This window comes from Limanda limanda, chromosome 18, assembly GCF_963576545.1.
Source record: "Limanda limanda chromosome 18, fLimLim1.1, whole genome shotgun sequence".
Classification (NCBI taxonomy): domain Eukaryota; kingdom Metazoa; phylum Chordata; class Actinopteri; order Pleuronectiformes; family Pleuronectidae; genus Limanda; species Limanda limanda.
The window spans coordinates 9376042-9403841 of NC_083653.1; the positions used below are offsets into that span (position 1 = coordinate 9376042).

At 42.9% G+C, this 27800-nt stretch overlaps 1 protein-coding gene across 1 annotated transcript; it reads left to right on the plus strand.

Annotated features, from left to right (window-relative positions):
* grm1a (glutamate receptor, metabotropic 1a) lies at nucleotides 1-27603 on the plus strand. Its single transcript, XM_061091524.1, has 8 exons — nucleotides 1-706; nucleotides 3626-3875; nucleotides 17676-17911; nucleotides 19122-19368; nucleotides 19932-20100; nucleotides 21294-21420; nucleotides 23139-24072; nucleotides 25512-27603. The coding sequence occupies exons 1-8, from the start codon at nucleotides 1-3 to the stop codon at nucleotides 26299-26301; spliced, it is 3459 nt and encodes a 1152-aa protein (XP_060947507.1). The 3' UTR covers nucleotides 26302-27603.
* The last annotated feature ends 197 nt before the right edge of the window (nucleotides 27604-27800 follow it).

Here is a 27800-nt window from a genome sequence, read left to right on the forward strand (position 1 = left end):
ATGGCACGCGTAAAGATGGGTCTCCTCGCTCTCCTCTGCCTCCCCACGTTTCTCTCCCTTGCCCTCGGCAGCAGCATGTATGAGCGCTCGGTGGTCCCCCGCGCCGTGTCTCGCTCCGTGGCCCGCATGGACGGGGACGTGATCATCGGTGCGCTCTTCTCCGTGCACCACCAGCCGTCCGCGGAGAGGGTGGCCGACCGCAAGTGCGGGGACGTCCGCGAGCAGTACGGCATCCAGAGGGTGGAAGCCATGTTCCACACGCTGGACCGCATCAACACCGACCCCAACTTGCTCCCCAACATCAGCCTGGGCTGTGAGATCCGGGACTCCTGCTGGCACTCCTCCGTGGCCCTGGAGCAGAGCATCGAGTTCATCCGGGACTCCCTCATCTCTATCCGGGACGACAAGGACGGGTCCAAGTGGTGCATTGATGGTACCCCGTCCAACCAGCCTCCGCCCACCAAGAAGCCCATCGCAGGGGTGATCGGACCTGGATCCAGCTCTGTGGCTATTCAGGTGCAGAACCTGCTGCAGCTCTTCAACATCCCGCAGATCGCCTACTCTGCCACCAGCACCGACCTGAGTGACAAGACGCTGTTCAAGTACTTCCTGAGGGTCGTGCCCTCAGACGTCCTGCAGGCCCGGGCCATGCTGGACATTGTCAAGCGATACAACTGGACCTATGTGTCTGCGGTGCACACTGAGGGTGAGACTCCATCACTGACCTCCATCAAATCCACCATGATATTCTGATTAACAGCCATGTTGTGTGTTAAGACTTTTGGGTGATGCAGTGAGTTTATAGTGACCTCATGGTATCACTGAAATGCTTTTCTTAGTGATAAACATACAGAGCACATTGACTATGATATGAATACACTAACCCATCACTTGCGTCAAAATTGAGTTGTATGGGGAAGCTCGGACGATATCAGCCTGTTAGAAACCACTGGCTCAATATTGATTTGATATACGAACTGACAGGGTGTCTTTTGTAGGAAGGCCTTCTACATGGCTCATTTTTTTTCATTCCCATTATAATGTACATCCCTTGTCTCTGTCTATTTATTTCACTCTCAGACTTTAATTGTGCCCATACATCTCCATAATGGAGTACATTTTCTTTGGGTTTTTTCTGCAGTTGTCTGGAGTTGAGGTATTTTGCGTGGATATTCCTTTGTTGACACAGTTTCCCACACATCCCATGCATCTTGACAGAGCTGTGTGAGCGTGGATTAAATAACCAGCACTGGGGTATGGACCCTACGCAGTGTTGATATGGTGTTTCCCTTGTTTTATTTCTTTGGGAAATGCAATGCTACTTTTTCTCTTTTCCCTTCCTCTGCACTGTATGTTTTGGTTTGTGGAACCAAAGTGGGAGTTTCTTGGATGTTGTTGCTTACAACACAAGGAACGATTTTAGCATTAAGAATTTAGGTGTTCAGTTAGAAATTTTTTCCATGGTTAAGTAACGAGGATGAGGCCGGGAGGAGAAATTACATTATTGTGTCGAATTTTACCAGGTTCTTATGAATTGAAATGTCTTATCTCCTCAGAAACTATATGTTTAAGTGTGTTCCATATTTCCTACCACGTTGGTCTTACTTTCTATTTTTGAGAACCTTTCTGTTCGGCTGAGCAGCAAAACAGTTTTGGTGGAGATACGAGTTGGGTAGACAGACTAATTACTGTCAATAACGTCCAAGGCTTTTCATTAAAGTCTAAGTGAAGAACAGTCAGTGATGTGCAGAGAAACGATGACTGACAGGCTATATTACCCTGGATCCCTCAGGAGCTGCGGACTCACAGGGAGTGTAAAACATCTTTGAAAAGTCCTATTATTGTCAGGTGCTGGAAAGGGGCTGCGACACAGGTTGTTATCAGAGAAATGAAGACAGGGAGTAAGGGAGCTGTAGTACCCGGAGGCTTAACTAGGTGGCGTCAGCTGTCTGACCTTCAGCACACCTACAGGAGGATCCCTGTGGGACTGAAGTCATAATTTAAGAGTAATGAAAGACCAGCCTGGGGACGGATGAATTTGATTGCAAGCAACATCACTTACTCAGGCTGCAGTGTGAGCAGTGAAAGTAGGACATCATCCAAGAAAGGCTTCGTTCAAAGTTCAAACTTATGAGATTTCACACATTGACTCCTGTTAATATAAAATCTCAAACTGAATATGTGTTTTTATAAACAGTCGAGAAGTTTGGAGACAGAGTCAATTTGAATATCAGAGCCTTCCTATTAAAATTTCTCCAGATGCGGACCTTACCCTGACCTTTAAGAAGTCATGTTCAAATCCACTCTTTTGTTTTGCTCTATCTCTGTAAATAGTGGTCACGACTGGCTTAAGCTCACGAGTTCTCCCTCCCCTCCACATAAGACAAGTTATAAATGCAGCTTGTTGCCCGTGGCAACAGCTAGGGCTGTGAAATTGCATAAATTACCTGTTCCGATCATCATCAGTCTGACGGGAACACTCCAAAAGCAGGCTTTCACTGGTCATTGTAAAATGGCCCGTCAGCTAATGCACCCACTACCCACCTGTCTGACAGTGGAGATGGAAAAAGGGAAATAATTGGATATCATCATTTCCATTTACTTCAGTGGGAGAACAAAATGAGGCAAATGAAAATATCATCAAAGGCCTGTTGGAAAACCGACTCACGGCCCATTGTGTGCCAGAGTAGATGCAGTGTCTTCCTCGCTGTATGAAGTCATGCCTGCATGGTGAGTTTGCTCCTCATCCCCCATATAAAGAGGAATGCAGCACAGAGGCTCTCTCAGGGACTCTCATCGAAAGACAACTGTGGAACAAATATTTTGCTGAATAGGTTCTCCTAATTTTCCTTATTGCAACATGCACTTTCAAACGCACACGGGCAGAGAGACACATGTTCAAGCATGCATCAGTGATTGGATTGTCCGTGTAATCCAGCTGTCATGCTAAAGAGCCGTGGGCTTTATCAACAATCCAGCCCGTGACACATTAGTCAAGCACTGCAGTCCAAATGGAAATGCAAGATTTAGACTCAAACGGATTTTGTATGGGCTCTTGATTGGGATGGTTAAATAAGGATAGTGATCTTCTCTATCTGGCCCCCCCCCTTCGGCTTTGATTGCAATCAGGAAACTCTCTGACGCTCATTATCAGAGGATCAGAGCTGCAGCTCACTCAGGGGCTTGACGCACTGAACAAACTCTGGGGGGATGAGGGGTGGTGCTCTAAGCAAACCATTGATGGTTTGCTTAAAGCATCCATCAGTGAAATACATAGAAACGTATGGTTGAAAAGCAATTACCCATGCTGTTTAAGGATGTCACTGTGTTTTTGCATGTAAGATGGTATGTAATTTTTGCTGTTTTTCAGAGTCATTGATTGTGTCACTCACAATCAGAGAGTTAAACAGCGCATATTCATGTCAGAATTAGTGAAATGATCACAGCCAGGGCATTATCCATATCCAAAAAGGCTCATTTATGAAATGGGATTACCAGACAGTGAAAAATTCATTACACAAGGAAGCGGTTTTATTGTTTAATTCCAGCAAGGACACCATTTTTTCTTTTCCAGCCTAATTCTCATTCCTCAATAATGGGAGTCTGTCTCCTTCGTTACCTGCAGGGAACTACGGGGAGAGCGGCATGGAGGCCTTCAAGGAGCTGGCCTCTCTGGAAGGCTTATGCATCGCCCACTCGGACAAGATCTACAGTAACGCAGGGGAGAAGCACTTTGATCGCCTTTTGAGGAAACTGCGGGAGCGTCTGCCCAAAGCTCGCGTGGTGGTGTGTTTCTGCGAGGGCATGACTGTCCGAGGCCTCCTGATGGCCATGAGGCGACTGGGGGTGTTTGGGGAGTTCCTCCTCATTGGCAGGTATGTTTGTTTTATTCGTTTTTTTAACCTTCTAATTCACAGTTGAGAGCAACTCGCTGGATGGCAACAAATCGGTTTACAGGCTGGAAGGCTACAGGATGCTGCCATGTCTTCCTGATGTGCGTGTCACCAGGGCAACTGAGAAGAATTAGACCACATACCGATAGCACTGAATAGAAATGTTCTCCAGCAATGAATAATTGGTATTTCTGTCACAGAGGCAAAACTGGAGAAGGGAACAGCACCTCGAGTTTGTTCTCACCCTGTTTGTGTTACCACTTAAAGACAATATAATTTATTCCTTATCAATATGTATGTTTACAAGAAGAGCAAGAGTCAACACGATCTGCTTTTGTGATTTCTCCTCCTCTTTGGATATTCACTCCATCTCTATCTTTCTTCATATTCCACCTCCCCCTCTCTTCCTCTGTTTGTCAATGCTGAGTGACAGTGAATGACTGTAGTGGTAATCTTAGTCATTAGAAAAGGGCAAGTCGAGTTGTCTCACACACTTGCACTGTGCAACATTGCACCGTAGAAACAGCCTGGGAGGAATGATCACAGTTGTCAGTAAAAAGCCCCGGCGACCCTGATGCTTACTTTCAGTTCATTCATGCAATATCCCTCCTCCACCATTTCAGAGCGGGATGAGGTCTTTGTCACCGGTCTGTTGTGGAGCAGTTGTCAGCTGTATGTTACATGAGGGGCACATTAATAAGACGGCTAAGGATGACAGGGGGCATGTAGCCCAGCTCGGCAGTATTCAATGGAGATTTGCTGAATGCTGCAGGAGTGCATCTCTAAAAGTGTCCCATCATTCTCCAACAGGAGACTTTATTACAATGTTAATAGAATGCTAAGTGCAGTTCAAATGTTGTTTTTCCTTTTAAGAAATACATAAAGATTATACGGCTTTTCACATACCGTCAACAATAGATCACAATAGCTGGTAAACATCTTCCATCTGTAAATAAAACACAAGAGCAACAACTGTTAATTAATTCACACAATAAAATAGTCCCCAACAAATACACATTTCATTACTGTTTGACAAACCTTTGCTCAAAAGTTTTATAAAATTGACTATCAGGAAAATGCTTTTTCATCCATCCATCTTTTCCCATCAAATTAAACCTAAAAAATTCCATACTTACCATTTGATTTAAGCTGGCTTTAGTTCGCAATAACAATGTTAGTTTTGCTATTTTTTTTAAGGGATTTGTTAAAAAGCTAAGTTTATTCAACACAAACCAAATTTTTGAAAACTGTATATTGTCATATTGAAAACCATCCGCACACTCTCTGGTCAAATGAACGACTCTCTGCTGTCTGGCATGAAGACATTTGTATCCTTGTCGTTGCCATTATCTTCGAAGAAGTCTTTTCTCCTTCCTATAATATTTCCCTGTGGTAGAAAGACAAGTGCAGCTCTTACCAGCCTCTGTTTATGCTGCATGTGTTATATTCAGTGCATATTTAAGTTGTTGGCAGGGAGCAGATGCAGCACATGCCTTTTAAATTATCCATTATAATGACACTGTAGAGTTACATTCCCATATCTCTACTTTCCTCTTCCCTCTATAGGATGGGACGGAAAAGTGGGGCCTTTTTTTAGCTTTAGTGAAAGTCTCCATGGGCGGAGGAAAGGCTTCTGGGTCACAAAGATAGAGAGACAGAGAGAGAGAGAGACAAAGAGAAAGGGAGAAGATGGAGGGAAAGAGTGTGAAAATGACAGAGGACGCCTGGGCCAAAGCCATGTGTGTGTTTCCTGGTGTGTACTGAATAAGTGTATGATGCTGGCAGGAGCTTGTTCTCTTCCTTTATGCTTTCACCTCTAAAAAAATACCTCTTTCATGAAGTGTGTGTGTGCACAGCGAGCTACAGAGAGTTGGAAGAGGAGGTAAAATACACAAAGACAGACAAGGAGTGAATTAAACAAATGTAGTTATATCCAAACTGTCAATGTAGCAAAGAGGAAGAGGCTAAAGTTCAAGCTAAATGTCTGAGGATATCTTGTGTGAGTCTGCTACAACACTGGTAAACATTCATAGTTTTTCAAAGGAGGACTTTATATTCATATTAATTCAATTTGGTTTATTACTTGTAAAGGTTTACATACTCAGATTGTCCCTTGCTGCAGCTCCTCTTTTCAGCCTCCGTCTGAAACACTTAGTTTTAGCTCCTGTCTCTTTAAGGGCCCCCTCCTGATAAAGCCCAGTCTGCTCTGATTGGTCAGCAGTCCCACTCTGTCGTGATTGGTCTACTGCTTCCAGCGTGTGTAGGGAAATGTCGGCCTCCACTCTTGCTTTACTTGGCTTTATAGGGACGCGCCAAACCAGCCACTATGCCCTATGCAAATGTGGGGCATAGTCATGTCTTGTGACATCATAGTTCCCTGAAATTATCGGCCCGACTACTGTCAAGGTGTTTCAGGAGCTTCAGTGCTTTTCAAATTTGCAGATTTTTTACATTCACAAAAAAAATATATAAAACACCAGAGGAAAGAAAAACTGAAAAAGCATCAAATGTCTCCTTTAACTCTCACTTCCTGCAAACTCTTCAGGCCAATCGAGTGTAACAATAAACACTTCAACACATCAGAGTCTACATCGAAGTCAACCAGGAATGTTTGCGTTCTTTTGAACATTGGTGTTTAAATCGTAGCCCTCAGCAGTTAAGGCAGTTATTGGATTGTACTTTAGACTTCCTCATGCATTGCTCCTTTTTACCTCCTCGTGTTATTACACTTGGCACAAACAGACAAAAACCACAGGAGAGATAGTGCATGATCAAGAGCAGGCAGCGTTGTGGTTGTTCCACTTCATCTCGACACAGAAAACCACAGCAGGACCAAAAAACAATGTTGGCCACGTAAACTGCCAGTAGTCTTGCAGAGAGTTTTGAGCGTGGTGTTTTATTTTTGCCGGTCGGCCAACCCGCTCTTCAGACGAGGACCAGGTGTGGCAGCGTGCTCGACCCTCTTTATCCCTGACCTGCAGACTCAGCTCTGCATCACTCCAACACTGCACCTCCACTCTGCCCTGCTATTGTCAGTCAGAAGGGCTCTCGTCTCGCTGCCGCTCTGATGTCAGTCATGATTTTACCAATCACCTGCCTCCATTACTCTGTAACTACGTGCAAGTAGAGATTTAGACTCGCACCAACGAGAAAGTTTATCCGCGTCACTCCAGGCAAGAAAACATCTCAAAGTGATTTCTCTTGGATTACAAACACATTCTGACGATTCAAACTTTGTATATAAGAACGGAAATGATTGTGTGAGCAGATTAGAAGAGTCAGTAATAATAAATTGACAGCAAATGGATAACAGTAGATTTTTGGGTGCTGGCATGGATAAGGGGGGACTAATCTCTGCACTAGCATCATTTTAATACTTTCAGTGTTTAAAATAACTGTGTGTAATGTGCAGTTACAAACCCAGGGAGAATTATCGCTTGACTTTCACGGTCCTCTTTGCTCTGAGGAGGATTTTAAAAAAAAAATTCACAGCCCCAGACTTGTGTTTTGGTTCGACCTCCCTGCATAAATCTCATCTCCAGCTTCAGTAGACAGCAGTTTACAGAGCCAAACAACAGACAGACAAAGTTAGCTACTAACTGGTGAGCATAGCTGACAATTTTCGAGCTAAAGGACCAAATAATTCCCTCAGGAGTTGGTGAAGACCAGAAAAGATGGAAGATATTTGACTTTTGATTTATTTATTCATTTGATAGGGACAGTGCTCATTAATCAACAGAAAAAAACACAGTTAATAAGCCAGAGTCAGATACATAAGCTAACATCAATCTGTTAGGCCTAGCCAGTGTTAATAAGGCAAGTAACATGACCTTATATATAATATGTTCTTATATGATTACTAATATCTATAATAAAAATTAATAATACACTTAATTTGCATAGCACAATTCGTACATATAATGCAACACAGAGAACTGAACATATAAAAGCAAAATAATCACCAAAAGTATGATACAACTATAACAACAATTAAGACAAAGTAAAATACAGTTGAAACATATATACATCCATGTATATATACATCCATTGAAAATAATATATTATTCAGATATGTTTATACACACCTAGAACACACAAAACAATCATCAGGTAAAATAAATATACAACAAATCCATGAATAATAATAATAATAATAATAATAATATTTTTTTCTCATTGCTTCCTCTGTCGGTTCAGTCCTAGATTCAGAATGGCAGCATGGAGGAAACCCACCTACCCATTTGCCCGCTCGCTTGCTCTCTTGCAATTAGCAGCACTGGTTTTCTCTCCCCCTCTAATGCCGCTCCAACGCTGTTATTACCAAACAGCATTTGCATAAGCTGCTTTTCCACATGTAACACCCATTTCTGTGCCTGTCTTACGCTCGCAGTCTTGGTCGGGGTCCCATTTTAAACACTCCACATTCTTTCTCATGTTTGATTCCTGACAAAATGGACACTGGGACGGGAAGTCGGATGTTCTGCCTCTGTTTTGCCCTGGCAACAGTCATTAGCAGGTTACGGCAGTGTCTTCCGAGACCGCGCTGAGGTGCAAGGAAAGCTGTGAACCCATATTGTGTGTGTCACATGCATTTCTGCATTTGGCAGTCCTATTCAATTCACTGCAACAAGAGGGGGGGTCAGGTTTAGCTCGGAGCTTGAATAAATGAAATGTTTTGAGCGAGAGAAATAGAGAGCGAGTTGTGGCACGACACATTTAGCTGCCTTTTTCCTGTCATCTGCAAAGCTTTCATCTCCTCCCCATCTCAGGAAGGGGAGCGAGGAGGATGTGGAGTTCTGTCGATTGACTTCTTCTTCTTCTCGCAAATAATTTGGCAAATAGCAGAGGCATGAGCAAAAAAAGACCTTATCTCTGGCAGCAGCTCTGGCAAAGACCACAAAATCAATTGTTTTCATCCAAAACTGTGGGCGACATACAGGACAATGTAATATCAATCCTTCCTGATTCTAATGTTTAAAGAATATAGTCAGGTGTCATGATTTCTCATTTGACAAAGTAACAGTTTCAACTCATTGTCAAGGAGAAGGGATTCTCTGCTGACACTCTAGAGGACTGTGTTTAGATGAGGGTTTTTTCCAGATCCTCCAATCTAATCCTCTTTTTTTCCATTTCCAGTATTATCTTGAGATGTGTGCAGCATGATACACTCAATCCACAGCGTGTTGAATGCTCTAGTCCGGCTCACTTTCCCGAAACATCTCTCTCTACTTCGTCTTCCATAGCGTCTGATACATTAGTTATGAACGTGAGGACTCAGAGAGTGAGAGGGAAAGAGGGGATTGCAGAGGAGCAGTCTGAGACAATAAAAAAAGCAGAAGAGAGTTTAGGTTGAACACATTCTTCTCTCCGTGCCGCATGATTTTGACGGCGTGACCCTCCAATGTGTGGAAGTTTAACCAGAGTTCACTGGGGCGAGTCACCCGGGAATCAAGCTCGGGATAATTTGAGTTCGCGAAGCGGGATTTGATAGGAAAAAACAAGGGCTTGTGTGACTGTGCCGCTTGTGCCACAGTCTCCATGGAGATTGTGTGTTTTGGGCTCATGACAGAGTCGGTGTGATCGTCTCACTGCGGATCTGTCATTCAGTCTGTCAGCAGGGGCTCCAAGCACAATAGTCCCTTCTCAGAAAATATGGCTGACATCTGAGAAATTCCTCCCGGCAACAACAGCAACGAAAATCGTAATTATGAGATAAGGACACGCTGTCGACACTCAGTCAGTCATGGAGCCCTGCTTCCTCTGCTGGTGCACACATGTGGGTGCTCTGGGAAGTAGATTCAAGTTGAGTCAGGATCGGTGATTGCATCTGTTTGTGTGCCACTGAGCAAGGGAGCACAATGAGCCGCATCTGAATATTTATAACACGCCTCCGATGTTAATTGAAAGCAGCCACACATTGTCAAGGACATCACTGCGTTTTCAATTGATGCCTTGTGTTCCCTGGTGCTGAGGGGATGGCTGAATGACATTGGAGTGATCAAAAATAGCACGCTGCCTCTGCATCTGGACATAGCTGTCACATCATGATTCACAGACGCTGCAACGCTTTCCTCGCACAGACAGCGAACGTTGAACCAAAGCGTGTGGATATTATACGTTCACACAAAGAGACGAGTGAATGGAGACACACCGCAAAATTAGTCAGGATCTTCCGTAATGGAATACTGTATAGCGCTAAAACGCACCCATTCTCTCGCACAGCAATTAACTTGGTCTGTAAGATGGCAGTGGCATTTGGATAGACGTTTATCAAAGGCCCTGAGACGCTTATTAAACGACGGATGGCGCTTTTTAAACGCTTCTCTCGCACGCACTCTTCCGCTCAGGCGGCATTTTATAAGCGTTTCAATCAAACATCTCTGCAAATGTTTAAGGCGCTTATTGAACACTTCTCCTGAGAGACGCCGTCGGTCTCTCACCAGCAGCTTAAGATAGGTTTTTATTCTTTATAACACCTGCTGACGCTTTAACGTACAGCATGTAACCTGTCTCTGGATCAAAACAATTACAAGAGACCTGGGTTGATGATGTCATGAAGCAGTGTGGGATTATGTTGTCTTCATCACCGTTTTCTTGTCCCGTAATCTTAATCTTAAAGCAAACAGCAATGAATAATCATGAATAACCAATAGAAACAGTGGAAGGAAAAAAGCTAACTAAATTATAGCCGAGCCAGTGAAAGTGAACTTGAATGAAATTGGGGATTTCTCTCGGTAGGAACATTGTTGAAAACATTTCAGATGACGTTAATACAGAATTCAGAAAATATATATTTCGTCTAATTGTTTTTGGACATTTTTAGGAACAATTGTACAATATTATATCTTAAAACACGATGATTCTCTAGTGCGACTAGTAAAATTTGGCCAATTATTTAATCAGAATTAGAATTAAAGGCCACAACCAGCCTTAGTAAAGTAAACGCTGGACAGCAAAGAGTACTGGACTATTTTGCAGACAGCCGGTGCTTGTGTAAAGAACATCAGTGTTTCTTAAACCTTCATCAACTGAGAAGTGGACATTTTTGTATTTTGTTATTATTGTACAGCAAACCAAACCAAACCAAAACTCCAAAATGGAACAAATGTAGGACTCCTTCAGTAGCCGTGTCTTCAGCCTCACATAACGGTTTAACATTAAACTGACCTACTGATAGTAAGATCTTGTCATCCATCAGTCACTGCTACAGCTGATATTCAATGCATAGGCTCTGTCAAGGGGTTTAGAAGTGAATTGACGTCCCTCGGTAGTAAAACGCAAAAAGGATTTTCTCCCAGCAGTGTTCTCTGTCAGCTTGGAGAGGACTGATCTCCCAAACTGGGGCATGATGAATAAGTAAAAGCAGCCTGGATGGGCTTTTAAAGGCTCGCCGGCTCACCCAGGGCCGTCTTTGTCACCTCAAGAGAGTCCTGCTGCTGCCGCCACTCTTGTCTTAACTCCACTGAGGAATGAGAGAAATGGGGGATAATGGGAGAAGATGGAGGGAGAGATGAGGGCAGAGAGGTGAAAGATAGTTGCAGTTCTTCTGCAGATCAAATGTGGAGGAGCTCAGCAAATTTACCAAAAATAGAAATTATGGTTCATTCAGTATAGCTGTAATCTTTACTGTAATTGTTTGTGTGCTGGTTAACTGTTTTATATAATAAGTCTATGGTGCAGTGTAATGTTAGAAAACTTAATGTTAATCTTACCTGGTTTATCTGCAGTGAAGATTTCATGATTCAAGATTTCAAGTCAGTTCTTTTCATAAAATAAGCTTTGTTCGAAAGTGTAGTTTATATTTAAATTTGAATTATTCGTCCCTAACTGCTGTTATTTGTTTTTATACATTGCATGTTGGCTATTTCCGAGATCTGGTGAGCAAGTGATTCTTTGACCCAAGTTCACAACTTTCCCAATTAAAACGTCTGCAGTTCAGCTCAATATAAAGGAAAGCAGCAACAAAACAAAGGGGTGCTTTTGATTTGAAGACAACTGCCAAACAGGAAGTGATTCTATGTGATTACCTGTTACACGGCTGTTGTTCATACGCGGACGTAGGAGAAAACATCCCCCACTGACTGCTACAGAGCACTGGTTGCCTGTTTATTCAATTTTTATTCATATTGAATATAACCTTGTGCCCAAATTGCACCACACTCTACACTGCACTTTTCTATAAGCTGACAGATGTTTGTGGAATTAGTAGGTGCCTTAGGCCAGTTCATATCTTAGTGGTTAGTGAATGACAAGACGGATTTGAAGTTTTTCCACTCACTCTATAGAACAATTAGGAAACTCTTTGTCTCCCCTATCCTCCCTTTTCTCTTTTTAAAAGTAACCCATTCAACCTCCAGGGGAAACAGCGCATGTGATTAAATTTCTGCCCTGCCAATTAATTTATGGCTTCATAAATATACAAATGTGCTATCAAACTGGAAGTGGATCATCCGGGGGAGTCGCGGGAGCTCTTGTCTACTCACTGTTGTACACTCCTCTATAAATGATCCAGCCAGAGGTGTTCCGCGCTCCTCTAAACAAAGCCACCAAGTTTCAGTTAATCAGTGAGATACAAACTTAACTCATATGACTTCAGAGGAAGAGTGGGCTGCTGATTGTATTTGCAGAGATAAGGATGTACTTTAACGGGACATAAAATGTTTTTGAAAGTTGAGGGTAAGAGAGAAATTTAATTTAGTTTATACTGTCAAAGATTAGCCTCAGTTTTCAATAAAAAAAGAGGAACAACGTTTTACTTGTTTGGTTCATAAAGTTTCCTAAATCGCACTGCAACTCAATGTGTGGATGGATGTTCACAACTCTTACATATGCCAACTGCTGACTTTACACTGGCTTAATGTTCAATTTAGGACTGAATTCAACATCTTTTAAAATATTTTAAAGGTATGACACAGTTTGATCCTACCATATATCACAGAGTTGGTTCTAAGGTCATCAGAACAATCTGCGTCGGTTGTAAGTGTGTTGTTGGTTTTGATCTTGTAAAGTTTCCATGGGACCTAAACGCTAGATCCAGTAGAGAGCCTCAGCTTGAAGTGGTTGCAGCTTGATCTTGTGGGCTAATTGAAAAATGCCATGAAATATTGACCTAAGGTACTTTTTGTAAATAATAAAAGGCTCAAATTAGTATGGTCTTTTCAGCTGTAATCATCTCAGCTGTGTGCTTCTCTATAAACACTGCCTTGCCTGCCCTTAGTGCAACGAAACTAATAACAAACTCCGACAGCATTGACTCCTTAATCCGCTTAAACAGGTGCTCCTTCAGTATATCTGACTCAATGTTTGTAATAATAGAACTTCCGCTATGCAGCGTGAAGCCGCGGAACATTGAGGTGACATTAAATCAGATTTTGTCCCATTAGGTCTCCCTCTGGTGGTCCCAGAGTCTTGATGAGCTGTTTGGAGTCCTGCCAGACACACGGGAGGAGAGCGAGAAAAGAGAATGTCATTTGACTTCATCGCAAACTCCAGTGTGGAGTCAATGCATCGTGCATTATTCATGTAGAGCGGCGAGCAGCACTTCTACCCTCTCTGTCCTTCTCTCTTTTTTTTTAATCTATAAACCAATGCGCACTATTCTATAAAAAAAAACATGCAAAGAGCTGAATTGTATTGAATAGACTTCATTAAATGTGGTTACCCTGAAAGGGAAGGTACAAGATAAAACTGGGAACACACACAAACATACAGCTATCCTTGTGAGGACCATCATTCATTGCAGACAGCCTAACCAAAACCTTATCTCCAACCCTTGACCATAACCAATCATGCCTAACCCAAACTTTAATCTTAATCTAACCACAATTCACATCTAACCCCCAAGGCATTATTGTACATCTACCTAAATGAGGACAGTCATTGGCCCCCCTCAACCATTGAGACGAAATGTCAAACCTATCCATATCCCTAACCTACACCTAACTCTTCACCTATCCCTAAAAGCAAGGTTTAACTCTCAACAGCCCTTGTGAGGCCAAAATGTCCCCACTTTGTAAGGTTGAGGCTCAAAATGGTCCTCACAAAGATATAAGTGCAAGTACACACACACAAGTACCAGTCGATGCATGTATTGTTGTGTCTCTCTCTGTAGAGTATACAGTGACAGAGCGAGAGCGAGAGCGAGAGCGAGAGCGAGAGCGAGAGCGAGAGAGAGAGAGAGAGAGAGAGAGAGAGAGAGAGAGAGAGAGAGGAAGGGAGCGAGAGGGAGGGTGAGAGAGAGAGAGAGAGAGAGAGAGAGAGAGAGAGAGAGAGAGAGACTGGACAGAAGCGGTATTTACTTGGAATCAATGAACAAAATGTGACTAGTGCAAATTAAATTCACGTGTTTCTGAACCAAAACTCAATTAGGATGGTGAAAAGGCTGACTCAGCAAAATTGGTCTTCAGAGATGTACAGCAAACATCTTTAACCCTTTGATACACAAGCTATGCAAACCCCCTCTAAGGCACAACATGGGTAAAAAATGACCCGTATTGACTTTCAATGTTATTTCATGCACGGCTGAGTGTTTCTTTGCTATATTTTTGGAAATCAAATTATTTCATCATTTAATATTCAAAGTATTCATTAAATATCTTGTTTTGTATTACCACAAATCATTATTTTCATTTTATCTTTCATAATTTATGAACTAAAATAGTTTTTGTATTTTTAAATCAAGATTACACACATGGGTCAAAAATGACCCGATGGAGTTTAAATTGTAAATATCTTTGCAATACATTTATTTCATCATTCAGAATTTCAGGAATTCCTCAATTAACTTGTTTTTGATCATCACAAATTCTGATTTTCATTTGTCCTTTTCTACTTTTTTAATAAAAAACATTTTTGTATCACTACCCTTCCATGGGTCAAAAATGACCCGTATTCATTTCACATGTTATTTCATGCATGGCTGTGCTTCTTTGCTATATCTTTTAAAATCTATTCATTTAATCATTTAATATTTCAAAGTATTCATTAAAATATCTTGTATTTGATTACCACAAATCATTATTTTCATTTTCTCTGTCTTAAATTTTGAACTAAATTACCTCATCACGTTTACACACATGGGTCAAAAATGATCCATGTATGCAAGTCTGAATTTGATAGGAACCTTTGATTTGTAAATGTTTGTAGTTAGGAACATGTTTACTGTGGACAACTTTTCACATGCCACACTTGTCAAAACTACTTGTCAGAACTAAATCATGTTGACCTAGCTATCGTTAGCTAGAATTTACCTAGCTTTCATAAGCTAACATTAGCTAGCTAAAAGAGAATATGTTAACAGCTAGCTAATAATATTGGACATATTTATCTTTCCCACCAGTAGAGGGAAATAATGTTATATGTTATGTGCAGTTATCTTTTCACAAGATATCAAATATTTTCTTAGGTAAAACAATTGTAAAATAAGACTTACATGAATCAGATGTGCAAAAGCAGCCCGTTTAATTCTGACAAGTAGTTCTGACAAGTGTGGCATGTGAAAAGTTGTCCACAGTAAACATGTTCCTAACTACAAACATTTACAAATCAAAGGTTCCTATCAAATTCACACTTGCATACATGGGTCATTTTTGACCCATGTGTGTAAACTTGATGTAGTAATACAAAAACCATTTTAGTTCAAAAATGAAGACAGAGAAAATGAAAATAATGATTTGTGGTAATCAAAAACAAGATATTTTAATTAATACTTTGTTATATTAAATGATTAAATAAATAGATATTAAAATATATAGCAAAGAAGCACAGCCATGCATGAAATAACATGTGAAATGAATACGGGTCATTTTTGACCCATGTTGTGCCTTAGAGGGGTAGTGATACAAAAATGTTTTTTATTAAAAAAATAAATAAGGCAAAATAAAAATAAGAATGTGTAATGATCAAAAACAAGTTAATTGAGGAATTCCTGGAATTCTGAATGATGAAATAAATTTATTGCAAAGATATTTACAATTAAAACTCCATCGGGTCACTTTTGACCCATGTTGTGTATCATAGGGTTAAAGACAGAACAGGCTAAGGTCTCTACCCGAGGAATCAGTCACACAGTATGTTGTGTTGTGTTGTGTTGTGTTGTGAAATGACGTACGTTTGCCCTGTTTCTAAAGATTCACGGCTTCAGTGTGGACTCACCATTTGAGAGCTGAGTGTCAAAGTGGTCATGGTGTTTTCATGGAATTTTTAAATGTAAGAAAGTTATAAAACAACAACGTTCTGTTATGAACTGTTATCTTATTATGGTCTTTGACACAGGTCGGTGATTACCGTGTATTTTATTTTGAACTCCAGAGGGCTCCTTCCTGTAGATATGTGATCGATAACCAGTGTCTGTCAGAGAGACAGATGTCAGGGTCAGTTGGAAGCTATTTTCAGGTTATTTCCACTCTGTCTGTCTCCTGATGCCTATACTGTATATAGGACTCTATAGGGCTTCCAACTTGAGTCTGTCTATACTACCCAATCCCTCTGGTTTTACAGAGTCCTTCTCGCATTCTCACAAATTTGTATGAATGTCTCCTATTTCTTGACTCGCGATAATTGTTGACATAAAGGTCAGAGACTTTAACCTGCACACACGCATGCACACCAATGCACACACGCCCTTGTCCATCACCCAGAACATCCCATGTGTGCCAGGTAATTGATTCCATGGTGAGTCACACGGCGCCTAATTGGAGCGTAGCTGTCAATACTGCAGGTATTTCAAGGCAGTAGCCCTCGGCCCATATTAAAGTCGGAGAGAGACACAGAGAGGAGAACCTCACCGGCTGCGATTTAGAGAGAGAGAGCCGAGCTCGGGGCAGTGCCGGTTATCTGTTAATTTGTTTTCCACCGTCCCCTTCACTGGTGTTTTCCATTTCTCTCAGAAGCCCACTGGGCAGCGGCCTGTCCGAATTAGTTTGGTAAGGTAGAAATTCTTGCACAGAAGGTGACTCAAGCAAACAAACAAGCAAAGCTGAAGGGATTGTGTAAAGCTGCCATTACGGCAGAGGCACAATTGTTGAAATTGAGTGTCGCTGCAGTAAACTCGAGATAAGCCTCCAACCAGTGCTGTCGTGCTAATTTAACACTGTACAAGAGTGGAAGCTGAAGTCTTACACGGTCTATGGTGCATGTGCAGATACTGTACATATGGATATGTGTTTGTGTGTGTATATGTATAAAATATTTATTCTGCTGCAAGCTTAATATGTTTATATCGTAGGAGGTGACTATAATCATATCATCATGTTCATGTCTGTGGATCTTTTTGGTCTTTTAACGAACTAGGAATAAACAGGAACTAGGTGTTGAGCTGACGACAGTGTAATCACCACTGACAAGCTCCATGGCTGACAGCTGCACATTCAGTTGTTGATGATGATTCAGTGACGTCAGTTCAGTTTAACGATTTTTGAGGACATTCACTCGTACGTGTGTTAGACACCTCATGTCGTGAATGAAATAGGGAATCTGCCCTTTAAAGTGAAGCTGAGTCTGTTTACATTGCGTGAAATGAAATTACCTGAAGAGTTTAACAGTCTATTGGGCTTGTCGTTGTCAATCAGCAGTTAAAGGTAATTCATGGTAAATAATAATACAAAATAAAGGATTCGTGACATTGAGTGTCATCGCTGTGTGGCAGCTCCTCACATTCTAAATTACGACAATGTTTTAGTGTCACTCAAATTGTTCTTAGCGTCTCTTATTGTTCCCGCTGCAATTGTTACATTATGGCTTCCACTTCATTATGCGTAATGGCTTCTTCTCTCTCTCCTGCAGTGATGGATGGGCGGACCGCTACGAGGTTGTCGAGGGTTTCGAGCACGAGGCAGAGGGAGGAATCACCATGAAGCTGCAATCGGAGGTGGTCAAGACCTTTGACGACTACTACCTGAAACTGCGGCTGGACACCAACACCAGGAACCCCTGGTTCTCTGAGTTCTGGCAGTATCGTTTCCAGTGCCGCCTGCCGGGTCATCCACAGGAGAACAAGAACTACAAGAAAGTCTGCTCCGGTGGGTGACAACACAGAAACGCATATATTTTATGGTTTTTAATTATTTTTGTAATGAATAGGCAAATTGTTTGTGCTGCTCTCGGGCATCATCATTTATTCTCTCATTTAGATGTAAATGAGAGTTGAGGGTATAACCTAACCAGAGCCCAAAAAACGGAATAATAACAAAAATAGCTTCCTCTGTTTTCCTCCCTGAATATTTTCTCCCCCTCTGCTCTCAAAAAAAGGTGATCACGGTAAATTGAGTTCTCGCCTTGTTCCCCAGCATTTAAACATCAATTCAAAATGACTCAGAGCAAAATCCAATCAAAAACAGATCATCGAATGAGCACTGCAATCAGGATCACATTAGAATTCTTTGCTCAGCATGCTTATAATCAGACGATTCATCAAAAATCAATTTGCGGTTGTGGTGATATTTCGTCATCAGAGCAGAACAGTCATGGTTGTGTTTCTATTTTCTTTGCATCACACTTTTACCGCTTCTATTCCATAGACCTTCAAGGTGGTAAGTGCATTTTCATGGCCACTGCTATGGTGATGATCCGAACGGCACCTGCACTCGACTCCTCAAGAACAGGGAGAGTTTGACTCATGCTTTACGTCCGAGTAATGTCTTCAAACAGTGATTTATTCAAACGGACAGTTTCGGGCTCTCAGTCAAAGCGAGGATTGCATCAGTCAAACTCTGAGCTTGTCCACACTGTACAAGGAATAAGGAAATTGAAGAACTGCACCAAGGAATGGCACCGAGCACACACTGTTCACTCAAGACGCTAGCAATCCCGAAAACGTCTTTTCAGGATTGTAAATGCATGTTCATGTCACAGACAGAAAAATCTGTATTTTAAATGCACTGTCTACAGCAAACAGAATCCATTTTTAAAAATTGGAAAGTATTTTCATGCAAAGATGCAAAATCAAAGGTTTTACTCAACACTGACGTTTGACTGTGGGACAGTGCCTTTAGATGACGGTGAGGTACATTAGACGTCCACAGTCCCACACAATGGTTGTTCTCCCCATCTGGTTCCCTGTGAGGTTTGAACATCTTATTCTGATTTCCCTGAATGCTATTATAATTTGTTGCTGCAGAAGGCTCTGTTTTGCAAAAGTTTCTCCACGTCTGATTCAATTTTCACTCTGCGTTGTGGAAAACATTAGATTTTCTTTTCTTCACTGCCACTTCTTCTTTTCCTCCCTAACAGGAAATGAAAGCCTGCAAGAAAACTATGTTCAAGATAGTAAGATGGGCTTTGTCATCAACGCCATCTACGCCATGGCTCATGGACTCCACGACATGCACATGGAGCTGTGCCCGGGACAGCCCGGACTCTGTGAGGCCATGGACCCCATCGACGGCAGCAAGTTGCTGGACTACCTCTTAAAGACGTCCTTCAAAGGAGTCTCAGGGGAGGACATTTATTTTGATGAAAATGGAGACACCCCAGGAAGGTAAGAGGATGCGGGAGGTGTTAAGGGAGTAGTACAATATAGAGAAAATTGCTTTGTCTTTATCTGTGAATTTCTCCTCATTAGCACAAGTGCACGTACACACACACACGTTTGCACCACTCTCGAGTCCAAAAGGATGTAATTATTTTGGACTGGTACAGATTCAGTGGATTGTCGGCCATGGCAGCCACTTTCATCTCTCTTCAGTTCGACAGACAGCATTTGACAGTGTGAACACACGGCTATGTCATTCCTCCGTCGACTAGAGGTCAGGTGGAGCACATCCTGGTTCAGTACAAAGAAATTGAAGCCGCAGCTCTTGATGTCCCACTAACACGGTTGTAAGCTGTTTAAGTGACTCTGGATAAGGGAAAAAATAGGTTTGCTCAGCTCTGGAATTGTTATCATTAAATTACCTGTCACTCTCTTCTCTATCTCCCTCTTCCTCCTTTTACGTCGCTCTAATACCTTGTCTCATATACTGTCTTCTTCTTTCTTTTCTCACTTTATAAACTATTCTACGCTCTTTTTGGTCCTCTGTCTCTCTCCCTCTGTCCACTCAGATACGACATCATGAATCTGCAGAATGTGGGCGACGAGCGCTACGACTACCTAAACGTGGGCTCCTGGCACGAGGGCATCTTGAACATCGACGACAGCATGCTGTGGATCAACAGCAGCGACACGGTCCGCTCCGTATGCAGCGAGCCGTGCTCCAGGGGACAGATCAAAGTAGGAATTCATATCCTCCTCACAGCAAATTCTCCAGCGTTAAATCAACCGTGCCAGAGCTCATTTACTCTGGAAAAAGCCTGAAGTTGGCAAAATCCATAAGTCATTAACAGTGGAGAATCAGTAGTGACTCTGGAGAAATTGTTCAAAACTATTCATGGTTGTTTATTCAAGTGAAAATGCCAGTAGAGACTTACTCGTGATTTGTGTCTGGAGATTCTGGAGCTGGAACTAGAGGAAAAGTCAGCGGGGGCATCAAAGTAATTCGGATTCTATCTGTCGGGACAATGAAAGTCTAGATATCATAGGAATCTAATACCAATAGTTGTTTAGGTATTTCTGTTTGAATCATCTGACTCTTCAACATTGCCATCCATGGATTCATGTGCTAGTGGCGCTAAATATAAGCCGAAATTTCACTACTAGCACATTGTTGCAAAGAATCGTACAATTTTGGATTTATTTTCATCCAATGCTCTAGAAGATGAAAGTGAAGTTTCAGGATAATACTCCTACATTTTGGATCCCTGCTTCGAAGCAGGTGATGATGATGATCATCAGTTAGAAATGCTTAATGAAGGAGAAACAAAATTGCAAACAGTCTCATTAAACACAATTGAGGATTAAAACAATTAATCCTTGTAGTGTTCACAATCACGTCACAATCAATTTATGCTACATCACACTAAGATTGCACAAATGAATTCCAGTGCCATTCATTCTACCTGGTAGAGGAGACGGCCGGTTCCAAACAGTAAATATCAAAATCTGGTATCAAGCCCAGTTTGTAGAAATGCCCTGATTTGCTTCATCTGGGGCCAATTGTTTTCAGTCTATATACTAAGTCGCCCTGAGGGAGGGAGCATCCTCTCTCCTGGCTGCTCCCCCTCTCTCTGCTTTGTTCCCTGCCCTACTTATCACCCTGCTTTACATATCACAGTGCTGGTAACAGCTTCTCTGGGCGCTGAATGTAAATGCAACTGCCCTTGTTTTATAAACAGTACGTCTGGTTCTCAGGAAGAAAAAAAACAAAACCTGCACCAACAAATCCCCATCTTTGATATCCCCTTGATGCCCATTACTTATTTATGCTGCTTCAGGGTGTGATGTGCTGTTTCTTAAATCCGTGTTGCGACTGAATGCTAAGATGTCCGTGACCCCCGGTTGTTGATGTCTCGCCTCTCTGCGTGCAGGTGATTAGGAAGGGCGAGGTGAGCTGCTGCTGGATCTGCACCACATGCAAGGATAATGAGATCGTCCAGGATGAGTTTACCTGCAAGGCATGTGATCTGGGATGGTGGCCCGATGAGGAACTGGCAGGTAGGGGATAGAAAACAAATCCAATTCACGTGCAATGTTCATCCATGCTCCTCGTCTTTAATCAACATGGACTTACCATCATACCAATTTTGATGTATTTGTTTTTGCTACCCCGTGCACACTCTCTCTTGCCAGGGCATTTATATCTGTCAACAGCACACACTCTGTTCTGCGCCCTCCGAAATCCTCCCCCTCCCATCAGCCTCTTTGTACTTCACACCCTGACACCTCCTTTTGCTGATGCTTTTCATCATCCAGGTCCTGTGACCCTGCTCTCTTTAGCCCCCCCCCCCCCCCCCCCCCCACCACCACCACCTCCGCCCCACTCTCCCAAAAGTGACACTGCTCACATCGCTCTTCACTGCTCTTTGCCTTGTTGTGACCCAGTGGTTGTTTCGACAGTGATTTATGGAGTTGAGAGGAGCTCTCGATTCCCAGGTGTGAAATGCTATTACTACCACGAGAGGCCTGGGGAGACATTTTGGCATTTTGTTCGAGGAAGCAAAACTCGCTCCGCTCTTAATGCACGTCCTAATCTAGAGACTACTAGAGAGAGCTGCTATCCTATTCACAGAGAGAGGCAGCACTGTCCATATGTACAAGCTTTTAGGGCAGAATTTCTTCACTAAGGAGGTTATGTCTGCACTTGATGTCTGGTGTATAACATTGACCTTGTTCAATGTGCGACATCGTCAGTCGATATCAAACAAGAAGTCAAAGACCTCTAGGTTGCTGTGAGGTGTGAATTCACTCCGAAGCAGAAAGCAGAGGATTTTAACATCTCGGAGCTTGACTGGTCAGCTGCCTCCTTCTCAATCACACTCACCCTGGGTCCATGTCTCTACCTGTTGAATTCACCAAGCAAAGAGCATGACGTGAAGGAGTGGAATCATTTGACCCAGCGTGAAAGTGACAAGCGCTCACTCTACACCCCCGAATGTCACCAGAAGTAAACTGCACACTGACTGAGAAAATACTATATATTTATTTCCTTTAATAAATACTCAATTTGAAGAATCTTGTGGCGACCCAGAGGTTTTCAACTGATGATTTAAAGCTTCAACTTTTTGGGGGCAGCCCTAGTTCAGTTTGATGCCTGGTTAACGCCTCAAAATTCATATCAGTGTGTTTCGCATTTTCTACCGAAAGCTCCCGAGCTTAAGCCGAAGAGCATTTTAGAATTTCAGATTTCTCATGATTTGACATATTGGGAGTTAGTGCGCAGGCCAGAAGTGGGTTTCTGTGAACATAGCCTCCCCAGTGATGGCAGTGACTGTAATGCTATTAGCGGCAGCATGTAATTTATGGAGCGCTAAGCCATGGAAGTCTAGGGTTGTCAGTTTTCTCCCATTAAGCTCCACAAACTTCTTCCTCTGCATGTTTGGATAACAAGTGTGCAACTAGTGCATCATGACAGAGTTGACACTACATGTCTGCACATACACATTTGGCGTAACACCGAAATGAGGAGGAAATCTGACAGAACTGGAGCTGTGGGATGTGTATGATGTCACATGCAAATTAGTTTCCATCTTGGAGGCCTGATCTCTGCTGCAGACCTGACTCCCCTTCTGTCTCTGAAGCTGTGTCGCTCTCCTCTTTCCCACTTACTGTCTGCACCTCGGTTTCTCTCTCTGTTCTTATGTAGCTTTCATTAACAAAAGATGTGCTGCAGCACCGACAGCAAATGTACCTGACGTTTCCTCTGCTCCCCCCAGGCTGTCAGCCCCTGCCTCTGAGGTACCTCGACTGGTCCGACGTGGAATCCATCGTCGCTGTGGCTTTCTCCTGTGTTGGCATCCTAATCACCTCCTTTGTCACCTTTGTGTTCATCCAGTACCGTGATACACCTGTGGTTAAGTCCTCTAGTAGGGAACTCTGCTATATCATCTTGGCAGGCATCTTCCTGGGCTACATCTGTCCTTTCACATTAATCGCCTACCCTACGGTGGCCTCCTGCTACTTGCAGCGGCTCCTGGTGGGTCTTTCCTCCGCCATGTGCTACTCCGCCCTGGTGACCAAAACAAACCGCATTGCCCGCATTCTGGCCGGCAGCAAGAAAAAGATCTGCACCAAAAAGCCTCGTTTCATGAGCGCCTGGGCCCAGGTGGTCATCGCCTTCATGCTCATCAGTGTGCAGCTAACTCTGGAGATCACACTCATCATTCTGGAGCCTCCATTGCCCGTCAAGTCGTACCCAAGCATAAGTGAGGTGTTCCTCATCTGTAATACCAGTACCGTAGGCATGGTGGCGCCACTGGGCTACAACGGCCTACTTATCATGAGCTGCACCTACTATGCCTTCAAGACGCGGAACGTGCCAGCCAACTTTAACGAGGCTAAATACATTGCCTTTACAATGTACACTACCTGCATCATCTGGTTGGCCTTCGTGCCCATCTACTTTGGCTCCAACTACAAGATCATCACCACGTCCTTCTCTGTCAGCCTGAGTGTGACAGTGGCGCTGGGGTGCATGTTTACCCCCAAGATGTACATTATCATTGCCAAACCAGAGAGGAACGTCCGAAGCGCCTTCACCACGTCCGACGTGGTGCGAATGCACGTCGGGGACGGCAAGTCGGCTCAATGCGGAACTAACAGCTTCCTCAACATTTTCCGGCGGAAGAAGCCCAGCACTGGAAACGCTAAGTGAGTGACCCTCTTTGTTGTTTATCTTATTGATTATATGTTGGTTCCTGGGGTGACGGCTAGAGACTAGACAATGATGAGATGCGTAACCACTCAAATGGTGCAGTGAGCTGCCTAAAAAAGTCTAGTATTTTGTAGGTGTCTGATAGATTTTCCATGAAATTTGACTGTTACATGTTGTCTGTGGTCCACTTGTAACTCACCAGCACCCTTGGTTAAATAGAACTGAGATTTTAGATTAGGAACAGTGAGTGAACACTAGTTTATAAGGCACATCCCCCTCCCCCTGAGAGTGAAATATGCAAAATGAAATCAAGCTAAATTAACAGAAAACTCAACTGATGCCATTGATTTGAAGCCAATGGGCTATTCCAACATGTCAGCGGTTATTAAACCACAAATCTTTACCGATTTATTCACTTTTAAATTAGATTTAAGACTTGCATATAACTTCTTTGAGCTCCACAGCAGTGACACGAGGACAGGTGTCTAAAAGTAAGGAGCGGGCAGGAGTATGAGAGTGTTGACGTGTTGTCTCTCACCCTTGCTATGCAACCTTTCTAATCGTCTAACTCGAGGCTGGCAAATGTTCCGGCATGGGAGGTAATTCAGCTCCTTTCCGGGAGAGCTGCACTGTCGTCTGAGGACACATGTTATCATTATGTGCAACCAAGGGAGACGTTTAAAGCCCTCACCGGCCAGATAATCATATATTGATCACAAAGAATCACTCAGCTCAGCCAAAAGTCTCAAAGATGACTTTCATACTTTTCTACTTCCTCACCTTTTCTCTGCTTTTCCAGTGCATTTAACTATTCTTCATTTTGCTGAGTGAAATAAAGTAATAAAGTAATTGCAGCCAGTAACGTGAGGAATTAAAGGTATCACTTACCTCTGTGTCCCTCCTTGGCTGGCGATGACGTTTCCGACACTGCAGCCCTCCGAGAAAGAGATCTGCCGCCCTGTTGCTTCTTATTTATCCCGACTTAACCTCACATTTAACTCTTCTCAGCATGAAAGCCCCTCCCCTTCCCACCTCCCCGACTAATCAAATCAGAGCCAGTGCTGAACTCTGTCGTCTTCTGACACCAACACAAATTCTGCAATAAAAGCATGTCTCCCGTTTTAACTAGAGAAGCAAATTGTAAGACAGGAGGAATTGAGCTGTGCGGCTCCTCATTCTGTCCCGAGCTAAATGTCCGAAGCAACTGAAGGATCATAATGCCGTCTGCAGCACATTATGAATCACTATGTTTCCCCTTAGCGAAGCTGTTAGCGTCAAAAGACGTGTGGTTAGAAAGTATTTGAACATGCATCTGAAATGTTGAAATGCTGCTGCTTTCTGTGTCATTTTGCTGCTATGTTGATGTTGTTTTTTTGTTTGTCTCCACCACCTGCCTTCCTGTGATAGTAACTTTGGGTCTCTATCTCGTTCATAGTTCTAATGGCAAGTCTGTGTCATGGTCTGAATCAGGTGCAAGACACCCTCCGAGGGGGGGGAATGTGTGGCACAGACTGTCTGTGCATGTGAGGAAACAGGAAGCCGGCTTGAATCAGATGGCGGTCATCAGGCCCCTAACTAACACCCCCGACCCCCACAGTTGCAAGCCCTCCGCCCGCGACCTCGGGACAGACCCGCATCCCCCCCAAGAACCACCTGGTGCTAAGCCTCTGTACAACCTGACAGAGGAGGACGACGAGGGCGACCTGCAGCGCCCCCTCTGGACCCCGACTTGCTCTGGACAGACGCAAAGGCTGGAGTCGGATTTAGATAGGCCGGCTTCTTATTTGCCCCCTCCCTTGGCGAGCCGCACCTCAGACCGCTTGCAAGGGGCTGTGGTGGACACACACAGCTCCAATGTCCCTGCGCTGAAGGATCACTCCCCCGCCAACGAGCCTTTGAGCTTGACACCCTCTCACCTTCCTCTGGTCCCACATCTGGGGGCGTTTGACGAGCACGGACCCGAGGACGAGGACCTGGACCTCTTGCACAGCTATATTTATAATGCCAAGGGGGAGGAGGAGTACGGGGAGGATGTAACTCACAACAAGCCGACTCTGGAGGATTCCTTTGCACTATCTCCTCCCTCCCCCTTCAGAGACTCTGTGTGTTCGGGGGAGTCCGTCAGCGGCTCCCCCGTCACTGAGTCTATGCTCGGGAGTCCCCCGAGCTCCGTCTACACCTCAAACATGCTCCCAGACTTTGCACACAGCTCCTCAACACTGTGAGAGCAAAACAGGCACTCACACGGTGGCTGTCAGCACAATTATACATCACACAGACAGGAATTTACAAACACACACACACACACCCACATACAGATAAAGATACACGCAACATGATTTACCTATCAAAACGTATATTTTTTGCTCTGTCATTTGCTTGCTAGTATTTATTACTCTGCTTTTTATGAGTTAGGGGTTAAGCCAAACTACAAGTCGAAAACACTAGGAATCATCCATGAGTGCTTACATTTCTGAAGGGCTGTCCGTGCACAAAGCCTTTCTGTGAAACGTTAAACTGAGAACAGTGCCAAAACTTATCAGCTCTCATGCCAAACCTCTGTATGATTTACGCAACACTGGGAATTATAGTTAAAAAAGCTGTGGTTTCCATGGTGGCAGTGCAATCAATTGGTCTGTAACGACATATGTAAAGCAAGGCCTACTTGTGTGTACAGTACATGTGTGCACACGTGCATCATAAGACACAACCAGAGAGCAAACTGGCTGTATAAGGACTGCAGTAGCTGAAGTGCATTTCATGTTCATGAGCGTTGGGGTCGCAGCTTCATCGGATAACGATTTGCTCTCCGACCTTGTTTTTCATTAACGAGTTTTCTCTCATCAGACCTCGCCGCAGCTTAAATATCACAAAGAGGTAGTTTAACTTGAAAAGTGAAGTAAGCTGGTTAGATTTTACTTTAATGTGTTGCAAGGTGTGCTCTGCATCACCGAAGACGTGCGCTGTACGATACGTGACATGGATACAATGTGCCAATCGAGAAAAGAAAATAATGTTATCAACCTACATCCCTGCTTTTTGGATTTTTTCTTTTTTTTTTTTACGATGTAGCTGATACAGGTTAGCGTGATTGTAGATGATGGCGATGTTGTTTATTCAGTTTACACTCGATCGTGACCCTGAGAACAAGTTTTCTGAGCATGGGATGTGATAAAAGTGAGTTTGCTGTGTCATTGTAATGGAAAACACAGTACTTGTACAAGTTCTCAAAGTTTGTAATACTGTTAAAACCATCTCTTGTTTTTTCACACAGGTGGTATGTTTGTAATACTGATAAATGTTTCTATATTTAGAATGTCAACTGAAAAAAAAGAGTTTATACATTTTGAAGCTGTCCTCAGATACTTGTCAAGGAGCAGTGTGTTTGGTTTTTGGGTAACTTTTAAGCTTAACTTGAGTCGACTGTATCCTCTTGAAAATATTCAGTTGTTAAAGTAACCAATGATTAGTTGCTTCTTGTAATGACATTATACATGTTTCGAATTTTTTGCTTAAATCTTGCATTATGAACCTAAGTAGTTTACTTGAAGTTAAGTTTCTTAGTTCTTTATCTATAAGAATGCCAATTATTTCAGAGTACAAGACTATACAGTGCATAGTGCAATTGTATTGTATTTCCAAATGTTTTTAGTCTATTATAGTGTAAGTTGTTAACTGATTTTGACCAATGTATAAAATATACGAAGGTGCCACCTGCTTAACA

What these genes read in the sequence shown, in the direction of transcription:
- grm1a (XM_061091524.1), top strand. Translation starts at nt 1, where the DNA reads ATGGCACGCGTAAAGATGGGTCTCCTCGCTCTCCTCTGCCTCCCCACG. An exon ending in CTACAAGAAAGTCTGCTCCG is followed by an intron (nt 17,912 to 19,121) that starts GTGGGTGACAAC and finishes CCTCCCTAACAG; the next exon opens with GAAATGAAAGCCTGCAAGAA. An exon ending in GCTCCAGGGGACAGATCAAA is followed by an intron (nt 20,101 to 21,293) that starts GTAGGAATTCAT and finishes CTCTGCGTGCAG; the next exon opens with GTGATTAGGAAGGGCGAGGT.